The 18,347-nt window shown below is 38.1% G+C and overlaps 2 protein-coding genes across 6 annotated transcripts in view; one reads left to right on the forward strand and one right to left on the reverse strand.

Moving 5' to 3' along the window:
• Window positions 1–18,347, forward strand: part of LOC110836259 (inositol polyphosphate-4-phosphatase type I A) — a 59,116-nt gene that overhangs the window by 17,867 nt on the left and 22,902 nt on the right. The window contains exons 2-4 of one of the 5 annotated variants that reach the window (XM_022077274.2): window positions 8,373–8,605; window positions 13,019–13,153; window positions 17,954–18,025. In XM_022077274.2, the coding sequence (XP_021932966.1) occupies window positions 13,036–13,153; window positions 17,954–18,025 (190 nt within the window). In that variant the 5' untranslated portion in view covers window positions 8,373–8,605; window positions 13,019–13,035. Of the gene's footprint in view, window positions 1–8,372; window positions 8,606–12,455; window positions 12,928–12,995; window positions 13,154–17,953; window positions 18,026–18,347 lie in introns of those variants that run through there. The other 4 variants (XM_022077275.2, XM_022077273.2, XM_087342483.1 and 1 more) reach the window with 4 other exon arrangements.
• Window positions 6,189–11,493, reverse strand: Uch (Ubiquitin carboxyl-terminal hydrolase). The gene is made up of 8 exons (XM_022077289.2): window positions 11,337–11,493; window positions 11,242–11,253; window positions 10,142–10,270; window positions 9,786–9,931; window positions 9,416–9,557; window positions 9,193–9,268; window positions 8,768–8,826; window positions 6,189–7,432 (listed from the first exon to the last, which is right to left on the reverse strand). Exons 1-8 carry the CDS (start codon window positions 11,367–11,369, stop codon window positions 7,349–7,351), a joined length of 681 nt encoding a protein of 226 aa, XP_021932981.1. The 5' UTR covers window positions 11,370–11,493; the 3' UTR covers window positions 6,189–7,348.

The raw sequence follows: 18,347 nt of genomic DNA on the forward strand, positions 1-18,347 counted from the left end.
TATGATTTATCGTGTTCGGCCTTGGAGATGAAACGCCATCTTGTTTCGAGCTGAGTCATTGTTGGGTTCCATTACATCAAATCGGTGTATCAGTCGTTTGTTTCTCGGAGTAAAATGCGACTATTTACTTACACGTGATAGAACACCTGATCTTTGTATTGGTGAAGTGTTGTGTTTTCTTTGCGGTACGGACTGGATTATTAAATATTATTCAGATTAACTTTGGATTCATAGGGCAAAATATGGCTTGCGTGTATTTGGAAATATATAGTTGCTGTGAGCATGCGTAATGATCCATTCACAGACAGGCATGAATTAAGCCTGGATCCTGTTACATAACCTCGTTCATTGTTGTAAGAGCAGGTTGGACAACGGTGGGAGACAAATAGCCCAATATATAATTGGATTAGTTACTACTTGGCTGTCCAATTTTTCGTACGGATAAAACCTTCAATGGTTAAACAGAAATCATGGAGGCTGTACGGAAAGGTGGACCACCCGGCATTTATCATCATTCTGGTACAGATGCAGTGAACTTCGGGTTACAGGTGGAGTTTAAAAGATCAAGGACTGCCTGATTTCTGTTCTTATAACAATTTTTTTTTAAAAAAAAGTTCCTAACGTGATAAATTGTATGTGTACGGGATGTATAAAGAAACAGTTGTGTGTTTATACTAACATTTGCCTTGAGGATATGAGAAAATCTGTGAAAAACATCAATCAGACATTGTCCAGGCTGAGCATCGATCCTAGTGCCTCCTGAATACGAAGCAGAAATGTTTAACCACTTTTGGTTCAACGACAAATGTAAACGGACGTTTCAGTAAACTACGTGGGTCTAATTTCACTGTCTCTTTTTCTCGAAAACTATCAGAGTTACGGTAAAAGTGGATACGGCATGTAAAGTGTTTTATTCTTCTGTAGACATTTTTGTTCGAAAGATTTTTCACTCAGATAAATATTCAACGAGTCAACAATGGAGATGCGAGCAGGAAAGCAAAGAGTTCTTAGTTAAATATAATTCTATTGTTGTCCGATTTTTAACCAGACTTAAAAAAAGAGCTCCCCCAATATTACAGTTCACGAAAATTCGTTGGGGGGGGGGGGGGTTCCTCGATTTTCGCTGTACGGACAGATCGACAGACGTGAAGTTATTTCTTTCCAAAATCCCATTAAGAATGTACAGAAAATAACCTGGTTCAGATTTCCAATAAAACACACAGTTTCAGATCTTTTGGTTAATGACGGTTTAGAAATAATCTCTGTTTAATCTGGGAATCAAACGACACATAGACATAGGTCTGTTTTGTAGACAAAATGAAGTCACAGTCGGTCAGACACGAAGTTGCCATGGTTACTGTGAAAAGCTAACTACAGTGTTTGCTGTGACAGATTCCGTAAAAATAAGGTGTTTTTTTTTAAACGTACGTATGTAAGTTTTAAACAGTGATCCGCCAATTAAATGTAAATATTCTTTCAGGCCATAGGTCGAAAGAAGTGTTTCTCACCCCCAGCCAAGTAAATCGAACGCGTTCATAGTGGAAGTCCTTGAAAGACTCTGGACGATGCTTAGATGTCAGATGGTTACGAGAAACTGCAATTAACACGCAGTAGACACGAAGCAGCAGTGACAGGCGTCGAAGAAAACTGCATAATGAGGGACTCCGTAATTTGTACTTTTCACCAAACATTAAGATGATCGAGGAGAACAGGATGGGCGAGGCATGTAGCGCGCATGGGGGGGAGATGAGAAATGCGTGCAGAATGTTAGCTGGGAAACCTAAAGATAAGAAATCACGTGGAAGACAGGCGCAGATGGGAGGACAATATTAAAATTGGGTTGGAGGCCAGATTAATTCAATCCACATCTATTTCCTTGAGAGTCATCTATGCCTTCGTCTTGCGAGTAGTCTCTTGCCTTCTGGGTTTCCAACTAAAATTTTGTATGCATGATATATTATTAAAATGGATATTAGGTGTGTGATTGAAGTGAGGATAGGGTCAAATGTTTTCCTGCAATGAAATTGGTTGCACTATCTTAAACAGTCAGCCGGTTATTTTGTAAGCCAGTAAATTAGTTCGTCATTTGGCCATTCGGTTGGAGGCAGCACGGATCGTGTTCAAGTAGAATGCGGACCCGTGTCCATCTGGCTGCTGCCGTCGCTGTAGCAGAACGTAACGAGGTGATCACCTTGAACCTTCCAGGTCAAGCTCTTGAAGTTGCCTGGTCGCCTCTTCTTCATTGACAAAGAAAGTCGTTGAGTAATTTTAGCTGTGACTTCACCGAGGTACGATATTATTAATTGATAAAGCCATCTGGACGCGTGTGCGCCATCTTATTCTTAAACTTTTACATGTATTTAGGCTTCAAACGTTTGCTATCGCACAGAAGTGGCGTGTTATTATTGTTAAAATACCTTTGCTTTGTGGTGTGTCGATTGTTGAGGTTAGATTTAACAATGTTGCTATTGTTCACATCACTTCTAGATTGAATTGTGCCCTGTTCTAGTTAAGCATTGTTTACCATCTTCTTATTCCCTTATACATGTATATTGATACAATGCCGTCAAATAATCCACCACTCTTTTTTTTTCCTGTAATAAATGACTTCATACATAGTAATAAGAACAACTTGTAATGGCTTCGTATCGTGAAAACGTAAAGAAAGCATAGTCATTAATTTTATACATTAAACATTATAAAGTCAAATCCATATTTCAACCGATCTCTTAATTTTTCTACATGACTCGATATTTCATTGTTAATTCTCATGTAAATCAATTTGCTGCTACGAGACGGGGGTGTGGTTTGATTAACGGAAGTGGATGTATGCGCATCTCATTACCGCGAACAAAGCAAACAGATTATGGTGCCTGTTCATTTCCCACAATTCCGTAGGAGTCGGCTATATGAACAAGGTATACACAACCGTAGAGGCGTTCTTAAAAAAATGAAGGTTGGAAACGTTTCGTGTTCAAAAATATTATAGATGTGATTTTAGGAAGCACGCTTTTGGCATAACTGTTAAATAAAACGATCCATAAAATAAATCGTCCAAGTTATTAATTCGTGCATCTTACCATTAATTAAGTTCTTTTAATCTCTTCTTTGCTATAAAGCCAGTTGTACGTCATATTTAATAGGTGCAAATGTTTTTATGAGCAGTTTGTTGCAGGAGTTTGGTCGGTAAGGGATAATTTGTTTTGGACAGAATAATTGTGGCAGCCGTAGAAGGAAAAATTATTTTAATGTGGAAAGGAGAACGAAAATCACAGTGAACATGTTTAGGATATTACACAATGAGACCCCATAATGCGTTATGAAGAAGGAGGCTAATATATGGCAGCGAATGTTGGACCCTCAGATCTTGGACCTTCGCTACTAGCAGAGTTATCTAGCTGGTCACTTGTCGAGATGAAGTCAATACCACAGCCGTGTAATTTAAATTCACGGTTTTACGAAATTAGCGGAGGCCGTCCTATCAATTACTACATGAGGCCAGTGCAAATTTGGGATGCCGTTAGTTGGGTGTGGCCGCGTGGAAATTACCATCTCGGGAGCATTGATTGGGGGCCATTTGAAACGTACGCCTGTGATTTCATTGCCGCGCGTCGGTTGAGGGGGAGGGGTGCATGCCTAGAGCCCCAAGAAACTCTCGATACCGATCTCACTTTATAGTACAAATCTTTGAATTAGTGGATAATAATTTTCGCCTACGTTTTTTTCTTTCAGAACCTTCGAGACGAAATGCATGACCATTGAACAATGAAGGTTGCTCATTTGACTCACATTTCCAAAAGAACCCACATCTTAAATAACTTTCCTCATAGGAGATTGCCTTCAAATGCACGGGAAGCATAACAGCTACATACATTCTGAATAGGTCTTATTCTCATATTAATGGTTTCAGTACATAACCTGCAATTTCATCGTCTGTTACCGTTAAATATTAGAAAAATACCCGTTGAAATTCAAGCTGTTTTCTTTATATTACCATTCTTACGCGGTTTGTAAGATGATTTCCTTGTGAACACACTTTCTGTTATGTGGCTTATGTTCAGAACCGTGTAGTATATGATCACGAATGAAGAGGGCAGGAGCTACTGAACATGCACAGAGAAAATATATTAAAGTTTTCAAAAAACACATTACACGTTGATATATATTGTTTATAAAAACCGAACTTGCTTGCCATATATATTAACATACACTGCAACAACTATTTAGTTAAGATTCAGTATTCTGTTCATCACTTACCTTCAAATTTGTATACCTGCTCACACCAAATGGTACACTTAAATATAATTCCAGGTTAAAACAGACGAATTTTACTATTAGTTTCTATACATTACAATGCCATGACGAATTTATGCAGTGGATATAAAAGAAGTTTGTTATAAAACAGTGATTTAGTTCATGCATATTTGGGCAGTAATGCTATTCCACAACTTACAAGCAGTACATTAATAAAAGACTTTTTGCGTAATTAATGATGCCCAATCATATTAATGGATTAAATGTCTTGATAGGTTTAAACTTGCCTACAAACATAATCCATACATGTGAAGTTAAAGAAGACACTTCTGCAGTGCACATCTATATCCCAGTACCATTAACGTGTGCAATATAAAACATACCACAGTTAAACCTATTATTTTGTCGCTGAACACATTTCTTCACCTCTTACGACCTTCCAGGGAACTCAAGCAGTCGATTATGTTAATTTAGGTTATCCTGTTGGTTTCGGATAAGACAAGGCTTTTATGGACCTAACAGAAGGACCGGATGGAAGAGAATTGAGGCCATGGACCGAATACGGACCAGAGACACACAGAAGAAGGGATGGCAAAGAAATAAAACCTTCACTCTAGTCACATTTGCCTTTTCATGTTATTCACAAAACTACGGCTACTCTTTGAGAATGTTGCATAAAAGTGTTTAATTTTCCATATTTATTGAAGAACACATAATACAAAGCATTCATTCTCTGCTGTCGTCATCAGTTGAGCATGTACGAAGTGCAAGGTATCTCGTATCCATGTTTCAGGCACAACTGGAATAGTTTTAAATATAAGGCAAGCCACGGCAAACACAAGTGTAATGTTTGCATTTAGCAGTATATCAAATATATGAATACATTTCAATTGAATAAATAAATACAGAACAATGAACAAAAACAAAAACATTCTCATGTTATCAAATGACAAGACTGCACCAAACTTGGCATGATCCAAAATAATGCCTCCCTAGAAATGAATATCTGCGGAATGATTCTTTAACGCGCGTGAAGTCTATATTCTACAAAATAAAGTAAAACCAGACTGCAATTTTGGTATGACGCCATCTACAAGCAGCAAAAATGATGATGATGACAAAGCAAACTCCAATTTACAATTTCTGGGCCGAGACCTCATCGAGGATTTTGGCCCGCTAACCGCGCAATTAGAGGCAGCATCATTTTTAACACATAATATATGGAAAAGCAGAATCTTGTTCACTGCAACCTGCGTGACATGAACAAACTAAAATTAAAATGGTGCGGCGTAGCTTACAAATCTAGCGCACAACTTGCAGTGCAGAAAACAAGCCCCATCTTGAAAGAATCTAAACAAATCTGAAAATATAGAGTGAACAAACCAACAACTATTAACACTATAATGGACACTATTGCCATACGCGTTTCGATCTCAAGAGATCATCATCAGTGGCATCAGGGAAATTAACATATATAGTCTAATGGTTCGAGCAAATTGACTGCACTAGATGCTGTTATTCACAGGAGTAAAACTCGCACTTAGCTGTTGATTCCGTTGTACGGTGGCTGTTGCTGGTCTCGGCGAGCTGTACTTGCGTCGTCTGTACCTGTGAACTCCAGAACCGTCGGCGTTTCTGGAGTTCACAGGTACAGACGACGCAAGTACAGCTCGCCGAGACCAGCAACAGCCACCGTACAACGGAATCAACAGCTAAGTGCGAGTTTTACTCCTGTGAATAACAGCATCTAGTGCAGTCATCTTGTCAATTACCTTTTATTTTAATTATGAAATTTGCTCAAACCATTAGACTATATATATATTAATTTCCCTGATGATGATCTCTTGACATCGAAACGCGTATGGCAATAGTGTCCATTATAGTGTTAATAGTTGTTGGTTTGTTCACTCTATATTCTAATACACTACACAGTATGCAAAGTTTTAAAATCTGAAAATATATGACACAACTATACCGCACTACTTTACCTTTGTCTAGCGGAACATTTAACAGATGCTTGCAGGGAGTAAACTTTGTATGACCCTTGATTTTTTCCTTGCACTGATCAATAACGCAGAATTTTAGAAATATATATTTGATTAGTAGCTACTTTGCCACGCAGAACAGAAAATTATTCGGATATTCACGAGCACAAACTCGATCATAAACATTTATGAATCTGTGGGACGTCAAGAAAATGGGTTTGTTCGAAGACAATTGAGTTATTTATTAATATTGCATGGCTTGAAGAAGGAACGTTTTAGAAATTTATTTAAATAACACGCTAACAAAATGCCTAATCTGTAATGATACAAGAATTACGTTGAGTAGCAGGCTTCATCTCAACTTTTGTTATGAAGTTCTCAAATCACTCACTAAATTATCTACGGCATTTCCGAACATTAACGAACTAACTGGCCATTTTTGATATTCCAAAGCTAGAAAAAGGGATTGAATTTATTTAGTAGCCCAATCTCATTTGAAGGTGATATTTACGGCTAAAAGGGTCTTGAACCCTGCCAGAAACCTACGAATAAATTAGGGCATCGACTACGCATATAACACATCAGAATTTACTACATAAAATCAGCTGTAATTAATTTGAACATGAATTTTGATATGTAAAACCTTCACTTACCAAACTACACACACACCACATATTAAAAAGACCCTAAGCGAATTCTATCGACAGCTATCATCAGTAACTCAGCACCATTTTAATAGAACACCACTTTTATTTTGAATGGACCCCACAACCGCAGTTACGCAAATTCTTAAGGAGAAATTACAGGGGGCGAAACATTTCAAACGTCATCATAATACAAATGAATAGCAGCACAGAAGAATATCGTAACAGACGCTTTCAAAAGAACAAAGAAAAAATGGTCTGCGTCGAGTACAACCACAAATATAACATCGAACCCGACAAAAACAGAAGTGCCAATGACATAACAGCGCCCCTAACTAAACAGCCGTCATAATTCTAAACAATGGTAACACGGTAAGCAGGCATGTAGAAGCACACCGCACGATGAAATCTGTGATGGCAGACGTAAATCATGGCGTTTAGACCGAAATAAAGGCTCCGTCCACTTCAGGCTGCGGTGAGGGCCACGGCAGTGAAGTACAGTGCCTCTGGATCACGCTGAATGTACTGCTGGCACACCTTGGCAGCATCCTGCAGTGTACAAAGCACCCATATTGGTACAATCTCACACTCGACAACCGATATCAACAGGAAAGACTAACACTGTTGAGGTAACGAATGTTACGCTGGTTCCTTTTTGCCAAAGCATGGCACACCCTCAGGACACAGATGGAAAAGTCACCAAATATGGAGAGTAGGTGTTAATATTCTGAACAAGCAGCTAAAAGGCTGAACAGAGAGCTAAGAATGTCTCAGCACAAAACAGCATCTTAATGGGAACAACCCGTTCTTCAAGTGCCTGAGCACTGCAGGTCCCAACTTTTTTCGTTGGCTTGATCTATAGACATTCGGTAGGACTCCTTGGACGAGGGATCGGCCCGTCGCAAGGCCTCTACCTGTACACAGGACAGCACAACGCAGAAAGACGTGGACAGACACCCATGGCTTGAGTGGGATTCGAACCCACGGTCCCAATGACTGAGCGGCACAAGGCCCACTGCGGACAGCATCTTACAAACAGACCTCAGTGATGAGACAAACTGGGCCATATATGGGGGAGGGGAGGAACACATACAAAATTTAGTTGCTAAGCCCGACATCGAGAGACCCACTCAGGTGATGATTCAGTGGCAGTACATACCGATTTTACCTATCGTAAGATGTCACAGTTTAAATTTATTTCCCATATGAAATGCAAATCATTTATATCAAATTTATTTCTACCAGTTTCTCATACTTAAACCGTGTTTCACAACCGAGTTGTCATTTGCCTGTGCGATGCTGTCCTCTAGGAGCAGTCTTCTGAATCAGAGAAAACATCAGGCAATGGCAGTCCAAATATGCATGTTTCCAAGTTCTGACAATGTTCATAATGCAGTATATTTTATAACATACCAGGGCATATAATTGTTACTTTATTTAGATGTGACACGTCATAAGCTAAAAATATAATGTAATTTTTCTTTTCTAGTCGCACACTACAGAAAAATCAGATGCGCCGTGCTGCAGAACTGTAAACGAGTGCCACGAACAGATCGTGTAAGATGTGATGTGGGCTTCTGCACAGACTGCTCTACACAGGCAGCAAATTGCCGAAGTATAACAAATCAACACAAGGCACTGTACATCCACTGCATCCTCACCATTATGAGGTGCGGGAGTCGAACAACAAGTCCGACAGCTGTAAAGCAACTACCAATACTGGTGAGTCTGTTATACAAAAGAAAAGTTGCTTGGCTTCAGTATGTATTGAGGTCGCGACGTTTTACTAGCACAACGGTCTCTTATTTGTCAAAGACATTATTATTAATTAAAAATTGTAAATAGGTAAACGTTGCATTTATAAAGTACAAAAAGGGAACTTACTTCCAGCAAAGTGTCTCTTGAAGTCGGTCCATGGTTTATTGGAAAAGATTTCCTGCCATCTGAAATCACATCAAAATCCAAATTATCACAGCATGGAAATTCTATAAATTAGATACGTAACTTCATATTCTGATAAAAATCGCAGCTTTCTATTTGGGCCTGAATAAAATACATCACGTTGCCAACAGTTTTGAAGTTGGGACACCAGATTCTGTGAAAGTGCCACTCGAGGCCATTAATACACATCCCTGGTGAGACAGTAATATCGTTCACAGGCATTACAATCAAGAGTCAACACTTCCTTAATGGGATAAGAAAGCTTTCGTGCCATGCATGGAAAATGTAACTGCGTGCGATCGCAGATCAAACTTGGGAATTCTTACCACGGACCACATATATTTCATCATCTACGTCATATGACTTACCGAGCTCATATAGGTCACCATCTTTGAACACAAAGGCCACAAAATGATAGCCAACGAGTTCATTCTCATCAGGAGCCTGTAAAAATTTCAACACAACAATAAATTAGCGGTAATCACATTTAGTCTGTACGAATCTCCCAGGTTAGGAACCACGACATAATACAGCGTGTAAAACCATACAATGAAACTTTCACAAAATACAGAACGTAAGGAATTTCCTTACTTTTGTCTGGCCCTCTAGTGCCAACTCCTTGTGGGTGTTTATAATTCCCTCGGCCTTCTGAAGCAGTTCCCCGCGATCTTCGGGGCTCAGAGCCTTTGAATCTTCCAGAAATTGCTTCAGGTGTCCATCAGAAAGCTGGATCCTAAACACACACATAACGAACACTTCTGAGTCTAAGCACGCGGACTGTAAACAAGATCGAGTTCTGGTCGTTGGCCTAGAGGGTGGAGGTGAGATAATAAATGGGAGGAGGCTGGTTAAGGGACGCTAACAGTCACACAGAACAAACGTGAGACGTGGAAAGAGCTTGATCTAAAAAGCAAGTTCAAAACCCCTCAGTAAAGACAAAGAATTCAAATTTTCTACTTACTCGTCAGTATTGTTTGCAATGCTGTGGATGAGGGCAATGGTCCCACAAGCATTTGTAACGACCTGCTTCAAGTAGAACACGTTTTCAGACACAGTTTGGCCTTTCTCATTAACTTCTGCTTCCTGTGTAGCCTTATGCTCCTCATACTGAAACCAGAAACAGGGACACCACTACAATCAAATATTTACCTCAAGAAAAATCATCTGTACCCTCTGTATCTTCTGCGTGCGATCGTACAGGCCTTAAACAGCCGACAGTTCCTCAGATGAACAAAGTTGCTGACATCTTACCCCCCAGACCCTGGCTGACACAACACCTAAGTCTTTCACGGCAAATATAAGGGTTTTGACACGTACCTTGTCAGAGCACGGGAAAAGCAACAGCACTGCCAAAACAGGTCTAGGCACTGTAGCGAGAAGATCTGGGTCCAGACCACACACATCCACCATCTGCCATTTCTCAGGGACACCAAGATTACGTAGGTACTGAAATAGGAATGTCAGCCGTGTGTCCAAATTTCCAACCTACATCTTTCATTTCATAAAACAGAGTTACTGACTCATTATATCTGCCTATGACTAGTAACTTTTTAATGACTCATGAAACTTGATATAAAAATCATAATGCTATGAGGCCACCTTATCTCTGTATAATTTCCTAACATTAACACATTCACTGTATAGCACAATTTCACAACATCTTATTCCCAAGTTGTTTCCATGTGTGTGTCCCCTGCATTACTTAATATAGGGACCTAGGTACTCAGCATCACATAGCGTGATCAGTTTCACGGACTGGCCACTTACCCCAAGGGACAATCACATGGGAGTATTGTAAGGAGGCTCAAATACATGGTCATTATATTGCTAAGTTGTATCCAAACTTCATTTTTTGGGCCACAGTATTCTTCTGCCCTAACCCAGAGAAGTAATTGCAAAGCTGAAACACTATGCAGGAGTCCATACAAACATTAAAAAATATTACATAACTTGCTTGCATTACAAAAAAAATACTGCAATTAATACAGAAAATGCAGTATGACTATTATTGGGTTAAAAACCCAAACGAAATACTTGACAAAGCAATAAGTTAAATGCAACGTTTATTACAGTGTCTGCTCTTACCTCATCCCATTTGGTCTTTGATTTTGCAATACCTTGCCTTTGTTGTGTAGGGGTAGACTATGCAAAAGCAAATATAAAATATTATCGTCCTTGTAGGCCATTAAAAAGCATCTATTATATGACAAGGTTACATTTTATAATTTTTTTGTTGCTGGAGTTGCAAAACAAAACGTTTTACGTGCCACTATTTTCTTTATATTCCTAAAAAGCAAACTATAATGAACTGGTAGGACACAAAATGTGGTTAGTGAATAATTCGTAGACTAACAAGGCACAGTGATGTATTTTTACTAAGCATCCAAGCAATGACGCCTAAATTCTGGAGCACTCACCTTGTTCATAACCTGCAACAGAAGTAAAAATGGGCAATTAAATTACGAATTTAAACACACAACCACACTAAAATATGCTACAGACATGAACTTACATCAGGATTAGATTCTAGTGGAAGCCACGACATACTGAATGAGATTCTGTTGCACTTTTATTGCGACGCACAATTTTTCCTGTACTACAAACACAACGCACAACGCTACCGGCAAAAGTATGAAACCGTTACAACAGGATTGGATAAACTGTCAAATGCATGACGTCATAAGAACTTTCTGGAAGGACAGGGCGGGAAAAATCAATAACGCAACCAAACCAAAGAAACTAAATGTCGCTACTTCAAACATAAACATCGCACAAAACATGCAGCAGTTGGTTACACCAGGGATATTAGAAGGGTTAAGCCAAATATTATTCTCTTTGATTTCGAGAATTATTTTGAGAGTAGCAATAACATTATTCAAATTTATTTTCAGGGCAATTAGATATCAGAAACAAACAGAAGTAATTTTCCATTTTTCTCAAAAATCAGTGTTGCAAAACCCTCCTAATTTTTAGTCTTTTGCTATATAGGAAACATATTTCTTCTGTCAAGGCTTGTATGAAACCTTATTGAATAAAACATAAAATACCAATTGCTAAGATAATTGTTTATCACTGTGATCAACACCCCAAATATGAAAATGACATCTCTTTGGCATATTGCGTTCTTATAATAGTCTCGTAGAAGTGGGCCGTGTTTTGTGCCTTCATCATTAGGGAGATGATTATTGCTCTGATAATGGAGGCAGTATGCGAGTCTGAAACGTCGGAATATTTCTACGAGATTTCACTGCACGATTACCCAGAAGGTTGTCATCTTTATACTCGCCGTCATGAGAACCTGAACTTTCATAACACCCGGATAGTTCACACGTAGTCAGTTTTCTTGGCTATATAAACTGTGGTGCATGTTGTCCAGAATACCTCAAATGTTGATTCGCGACAAATTACTTACAATCTGAGGCGGGTGGTGATTAAACAGCACAACATTAAATTATATTTGTGTGGACCCCCCCCCCCCCCCCAAATCCGGGGAATCAGACAACTTCGACACTCTTTACATATCGATGTCTGATGTAGCTGTCGAGATATTTAAGTTCATATGAATTTATCATTTCCCCCCACGCATGCATCACGTCAATCTGACGCTTGATATGATCATACTACGTTCTTTCAGTATGTGCGTTGATCACACTTGTATGTGGTATCGGAATAAGTTTAATTCGATCTAACTGGTGAAGTGACTAAAGAGATTAGGAAACAGCCAGTTTGTTATCATGTCCTACAGCAGGCCCTGTATACCGTAGTAATTGTAGTTTTAGATATCTAGCACTATCTTAATCTACTTGCCCTCTACTTAAAAAGAGAGGCCCTCCCTCGTCACACGTCAGAAGGTAATGTAAGTCCCCCCCCTCCAATTCTCTGATCGCGTATTCAAGTTGCCCGCTTCCTGCTCAGCTGTGCCATTTGCGAGCACTCGATCTAATAGTAGATAAATATCCCGTGGAATCTGGTGGTTTCGTAAATGCTCGTCATTGTAGGCCTCCGAAATAAAACATTTTTACTCATTATGTTGGATAGATGTGCACGTGCATGAATATTAAGGAATTACTTCACTGATGACACCTTCAGGGACCCTAAACAAGGTATAGGACTATTCAAATGATTCATATTAAGGTCATTTGATGGAGAGGTTCAGGAAAATGTATGTCAGTTTATTTGCTTTTTATTTGACAGCTACATCGTTCTTGACAATGAGGTTTAACAAGCAAGAACTAACTACTCTAGCCACACAGCCATCTCAGAAATTTGATAAAGAGGGTGTCCTGTTTCTTCGAGAAAGACAGGAGGGTTTCTTCAGGCGCACTGAGAGTGAGTTTGCACCTGGTTCACAGGTTTCTTCAAGGGATTTATTTATAACCATTATATTTTGTTTTATAACATGCACTGTTTTATTGAGGTGAGGGTTTTGTTTCTAATTCTGTGTGTGTAATCATTTAACAGAGGGCAGTGTATCATGCCATTGAGGTTGCATAGGCTTAAGCATTGTGATTGAGCAGATGTAAGAAGAATTAATTTGAGCTGAGATTCAAATGAGCTGTTATTGGTAAGGAGTTTCCCTGATTTTATTTTGCAACCACATGAAAGGCAGGTGGCATAAATTTATAGTAATATTCAGCAGATGGAACAATCCATGAACTGTACCTCCAACTTTTATTTATGTAAATATTTTAAGTGGGAGAAGAAACAGAAAGTAGTGATTTTTTGCTGTTCACAACTAATGTCATATGTTTCAATTTTTGGAATGCCTAGTAGTTGACTTCTCAAGGCAAACTGACTACATTCAAGTCCACCCTTATCCTCTCTTAATCAGAAAACTTTGATGATGTTACATACAAGGAAATGAGAATGCTGTGGCACAAAAGTACTCATATAATTAGAGATGTAAGATGTATAAAGTATGTGCTGTTTGTAAGTAGCTACAAGCGAAGATGTGATTATTGTTGCTTGTCTGACAGTAATGAGCAAATAGGTAGAGTGTTGAAACCCTGTCATTGACTTCTACCAATTGGGAAAGATTTGACCACAACTTTAAATATAATTTCCGAGTGTGTATCTTTGCATCGAGGTACTTTCTTTGCATTGTCAGGTTTTTATTTCTCTTTCTTTCCATTTATACTTTCATGATCAATCATACTTTTAATGTTTAGCAAATATTAATATATTATTATTAATTTTCATTTATACCTAGTTATTCTGTGCTCTTATTGACAAGATGAATATCTGTTATCTGCTACAGGAAATTATACATGTTTAAAAATTTAATATTTATGTAGAAACCAAGGTAAGCTACAGCTTAATAACTGCAAGAATAGCATACAATTTGACATTGGATGCTAATGATGATTTTTTGAATGTTGAAGCATATTCAGTAGATTAAACAAGGTTACTTGGCCTAATTACTAGAAATGTGGAGTTGTAAAAGACTTAATATTAGTACATAAAATGTAAGATAGTAAGTCAGAATGTATGAAGCAGTTTGAAGTAAACAGAAAACCAAACCTTGACCCATATTGCCTTGGAATGCTATGGTTCATTACCTGCTTAACAAAAACTTCATTATGTACAGTGTATGAAAAGGTAATAATACCAGTGCTTTCTTTGTGGTGGTACACACTGGTATACAGTACTACCATTTGTACTTAAAAAAACAGAAAAGTGATTGATGAAGTACACCAATATTGTCGGACATAACCTTAAAGTACAGCTGCCTTTTTTTTTCTATGAAGAAAAGAATGTTAGACATAACCTCAAAGTACCACCACCTTTTGTCTATAAAAGAAGCACTAGGTAATATTATAACAGAACTGAATTCACTGTATAGATTAATCAACGTCTAACATAACATATTAATTTGAGTACATTTTCAAGAATCTTTCAGACTAGAAGCTGCATGTTTGTTCCCAGATTCTTTTATCTAATCTAAGGGGGAAATACTGTGCTGTCACTTTTCTATGTTTGTCATTTTTGACGAAGTTACACAGAATGGAAGTTTGTTGTCCCATTTTTGGCTTTAGGGGTGTGTGTTTTTCTAAGTGAAGTATATACAGTCATGTTTATTCTTTTGATAGTTTCCAGTAGTACATTAATAAAATTTAACTTTTATGACCAGTCTGTCTATGAAAAATGTTTGTAATTTTATGGTAAATTTGGAAGTTAACTTAATAGTTATGGGTGTTTACATTATATTAGACTTCAGCTCTGTGTGATTTGAGAGGACGTGACATGGAGGTGGCCGTGCATTATTCCTGTGTATGCGTAATTTGTAACTGTAAGCATGAGATTATCATCTCTGATACTACCATTCCACTGTATAAACTATTCTAGTGTCTTGACCCCCATTGTAGCTATGTGTAAATTTGACCTGTAGAATTAGGTTGATATTATTATGCTGACATTTGCTTCAGAATGTAAATCTCTGTTTATGCTGAGATTGAATACCATATTTTCTTGCATAATTTGTGTAATTACATGTATTTATATAGACTACTTTTTGTGTGCATGAAATAAAAATGAATTTATCCCTGTCAGCCGTGAAGACATACGGGCAAGTGGGCATTTTTCTTCTTTACCTCAATACTAGTCAGAGGTAAATGGCCAGCTTTATATTATAACCCCTACCCTTGGAAAAAGAGCACCCTCTTTGCCCTTTCAATAGGCGGCTTGGGCGGGCATAAATTTCAGTATGGACGTAGTGGTGAAGATAAAAATGCCTGCTTCTGTCAGGAATCAAACTCAAGACTTCCCGTAACCTTGTCACTGCATTAATGCAGCTACTCTGGCTCACTTATAAGAATAAGTGCATATAAATTATTTAAGAAAATGTGGTATTGTGTTGATCCTGCTCGGACTATAAAATATAGTCTGTTGATATTACCAGTATTTGATGTGCTCGTGTTGTTGGAAGAGACGACCGCCTTTATGTATCTTTCTTTTGCAGCCCCGTATTGCTTGTAATTGACATTATTTTCAGAAATGGCATGATTACCATCCCTCTTATATGTGCATTGATACATGGGCTTGCTGGTCAGACAAAGCATGCATCATGTTACATTGCTTTGTGTGAGAGCAGGGCATGTCCAGCCAGATATGCTGTGGGTGTGAACAACTTTGGCAACCAAAGAAAATAATAGCGTACAGAGTATGGATTAAGTACCTTGAGTTCATCCTACTTGTGAATACCTGGATAATATATTAAAATATGCTCCTTTCATCCTAACTCCTAATATCCATCATCTTCTTTGTAACCATGTAGAATGAATGATGATTTTGATAACATTGATTTAGAACTCATTACAAAAAGTACCAGTTTCTGAGTTCAGTGCGGACATACATTGTACTTCTAATTTCTTTCTGTGAGGAGAGTTCTTTCTGAATCTCTGAGGAGTAAGTAGGGGGTATCCCAGGTCTAAACTCTGAAAAGAGGCAATTTTTTGTGTATGCATGTGTGGCATTTGTGCAGATGGAGAGTGTTGAACTCTGTTGATTAGAATTATATCTATAAATTGTCTCTTTTAGTCGAGCATACCATGTTCATTCTGCTTTTGTTAACAGTACTAATTGCTGCAAGAGTGAAAATGTTAGCTTAAAGGTTTATTTGGGTGGGAGGGGGGACTAATCCTTTCATTTTGTGCGAAGCAGTAAGGTACTTGTAAGTCAACAAGAATTAAATTTTGCCTTCAGCCCTTCTTACCAAGCACCAAAGATAGAATTGTAGCAGTCTGAAGTGTCATTAAATCAAGAACAAATAAATACATTTGTCCCACCTCTCAGTATATGCAAATATGTGGGTTCATCTGCTGGACATGCCCAATTTCCTAAGTGTCCTTCATATTTTATATGTATGACTTACTCTCCTTGGCTGTGTATCTCTGGGTCAGTGGATTTGTAAGGAAAATGATCTGTTTGAGTATTATTATGTTTATTTAGTCACTTCAAGGTATGAGAGTTCATGTTCTCGTGGCACTGAGTATAGAGGTGACAGCGTTCTGGGATGATGTGCCGTGTAGTGTCATAGAAGGTGACTGACAATTCAGAGGTGTGTACTGCCTCCATTATCAGGGTGATTGTCGTCTATCATTATCACCTAGATGAAGGAGGCAGTGTGAACCTCTGAAACTTTGGCCAACTTTGACGAGAACGCGTGGCACAATATCCCAGAAAACACCCGTCTTCACTTCCAAGAATGTTTTTTTGGCAGACATTTTAGTATAAATCCACTGACATTTTTAATTGTGCAATTAATGAAATACTGGTATATTGTGAGTTATACTTATGGAATTCTGATGAGTTTAAATCACAAATGAGTAATACACTGAAAATTATTTTAAAAAATATGCCCATCTTCTGGTTAAGTTTCGTTGTTGACTTACATTTCCATAAACATCTTGACTTCTTTGTAATTACAGCACACTCCATATAATATGTATGAAAAAGGAAATATTAATAAAAGGCCTTTTTAATTTTATCTGAATATCACAGGCCAGACTGAATTTTTTCTTGGGCCATCCCTGCCTTAAAGTGAATGGCATGTGGTAATCATCAGATATGCCTGGGGTTATACAAATTTTGTTGAACTTTGCCCTTTGAGGTATATGTAATTTACATGATGTTTTGCAAGCCAGTTTTCTCTCATCTTCAGGTGATTGGGCATGTTACTGAAAGACAAATTTTATTTAAAAATTTCACAGATTTATTGGGGTTAAATGCTGATGTGGCTCCATTTTCTGGGACCTGGATTCACATTGGCAGGTTTGTTATAGTTTTTTGGTTTAACTTCTAATCAAAACATCCCCCAAATTGTACTTTGTTCAGTTATAGAAATATTGAAACTACAAGGGACATGAACATTGATATTTGTACTCTTCTGTTGGATGTGAGGGCAGCAACACAAGTCTTGATGTGGGATCCACTATTTCATTAATTGCACTATATTACTATCATCTGGTCTTGGTAGCAATAAATTGTGAATGTTTACTGTTCCCCAGCAGACATAAGTTTGAATATCTCGGTGGACGCAGATCGTCTTGATGTTCTACTGTACTCGCCCTGAGAGCATCTTAGTTAATTAATGCAGAAACATTAGTTTCTTGGGTCTTGTAAACTTTCCAGGGAAAGACATCAAAAGAGGGAAAAGGTCAAAGAGTCTTCGGGAACTGAGCTGCTATAGCGGAACAAGCAAAGGTACTGACATTGATACGCACAAATACTCACATCTTGCACTCATGGGGGTTTGAAGTCACACTAACGGACATGACAGGATGTAGACAGCCATAGTGCAGATAATTCTGTAGCACACATGTTTGAGATGGTATTCCCAAAACGTGCTCAACAGCCAGTGTACTGTCTAGCTGTTTTATAAAATAACGATTTATTTAGTTTTTGTATTTTCAGTTCAGAAGTAGTTATAAACATATAGGTCTAGGTTAAAGTTCGGAGTAGTGTGGGATTGTGTGGTGTGTAATAAATGAAAACAGTAACTTTAAATAGGAGGCAGAAAAAATTG

Source organism: Zootermopsis nevadensis, unplaced genomic scaffold, assembly GCF_977971745.1.
Source record: "Zootermopsis nevadensis isolate Lab colony 2312 unplaced genomic scaffold, Znev_1.0 Znev_ptg000003l, whole genome shotgun sequence".
NCBI lineage: Eukaryota > Metazoa > Arthropoda > Insecta > Blattodea > Termopsidae > Zootermopsis > Zootermopsis nevadensis.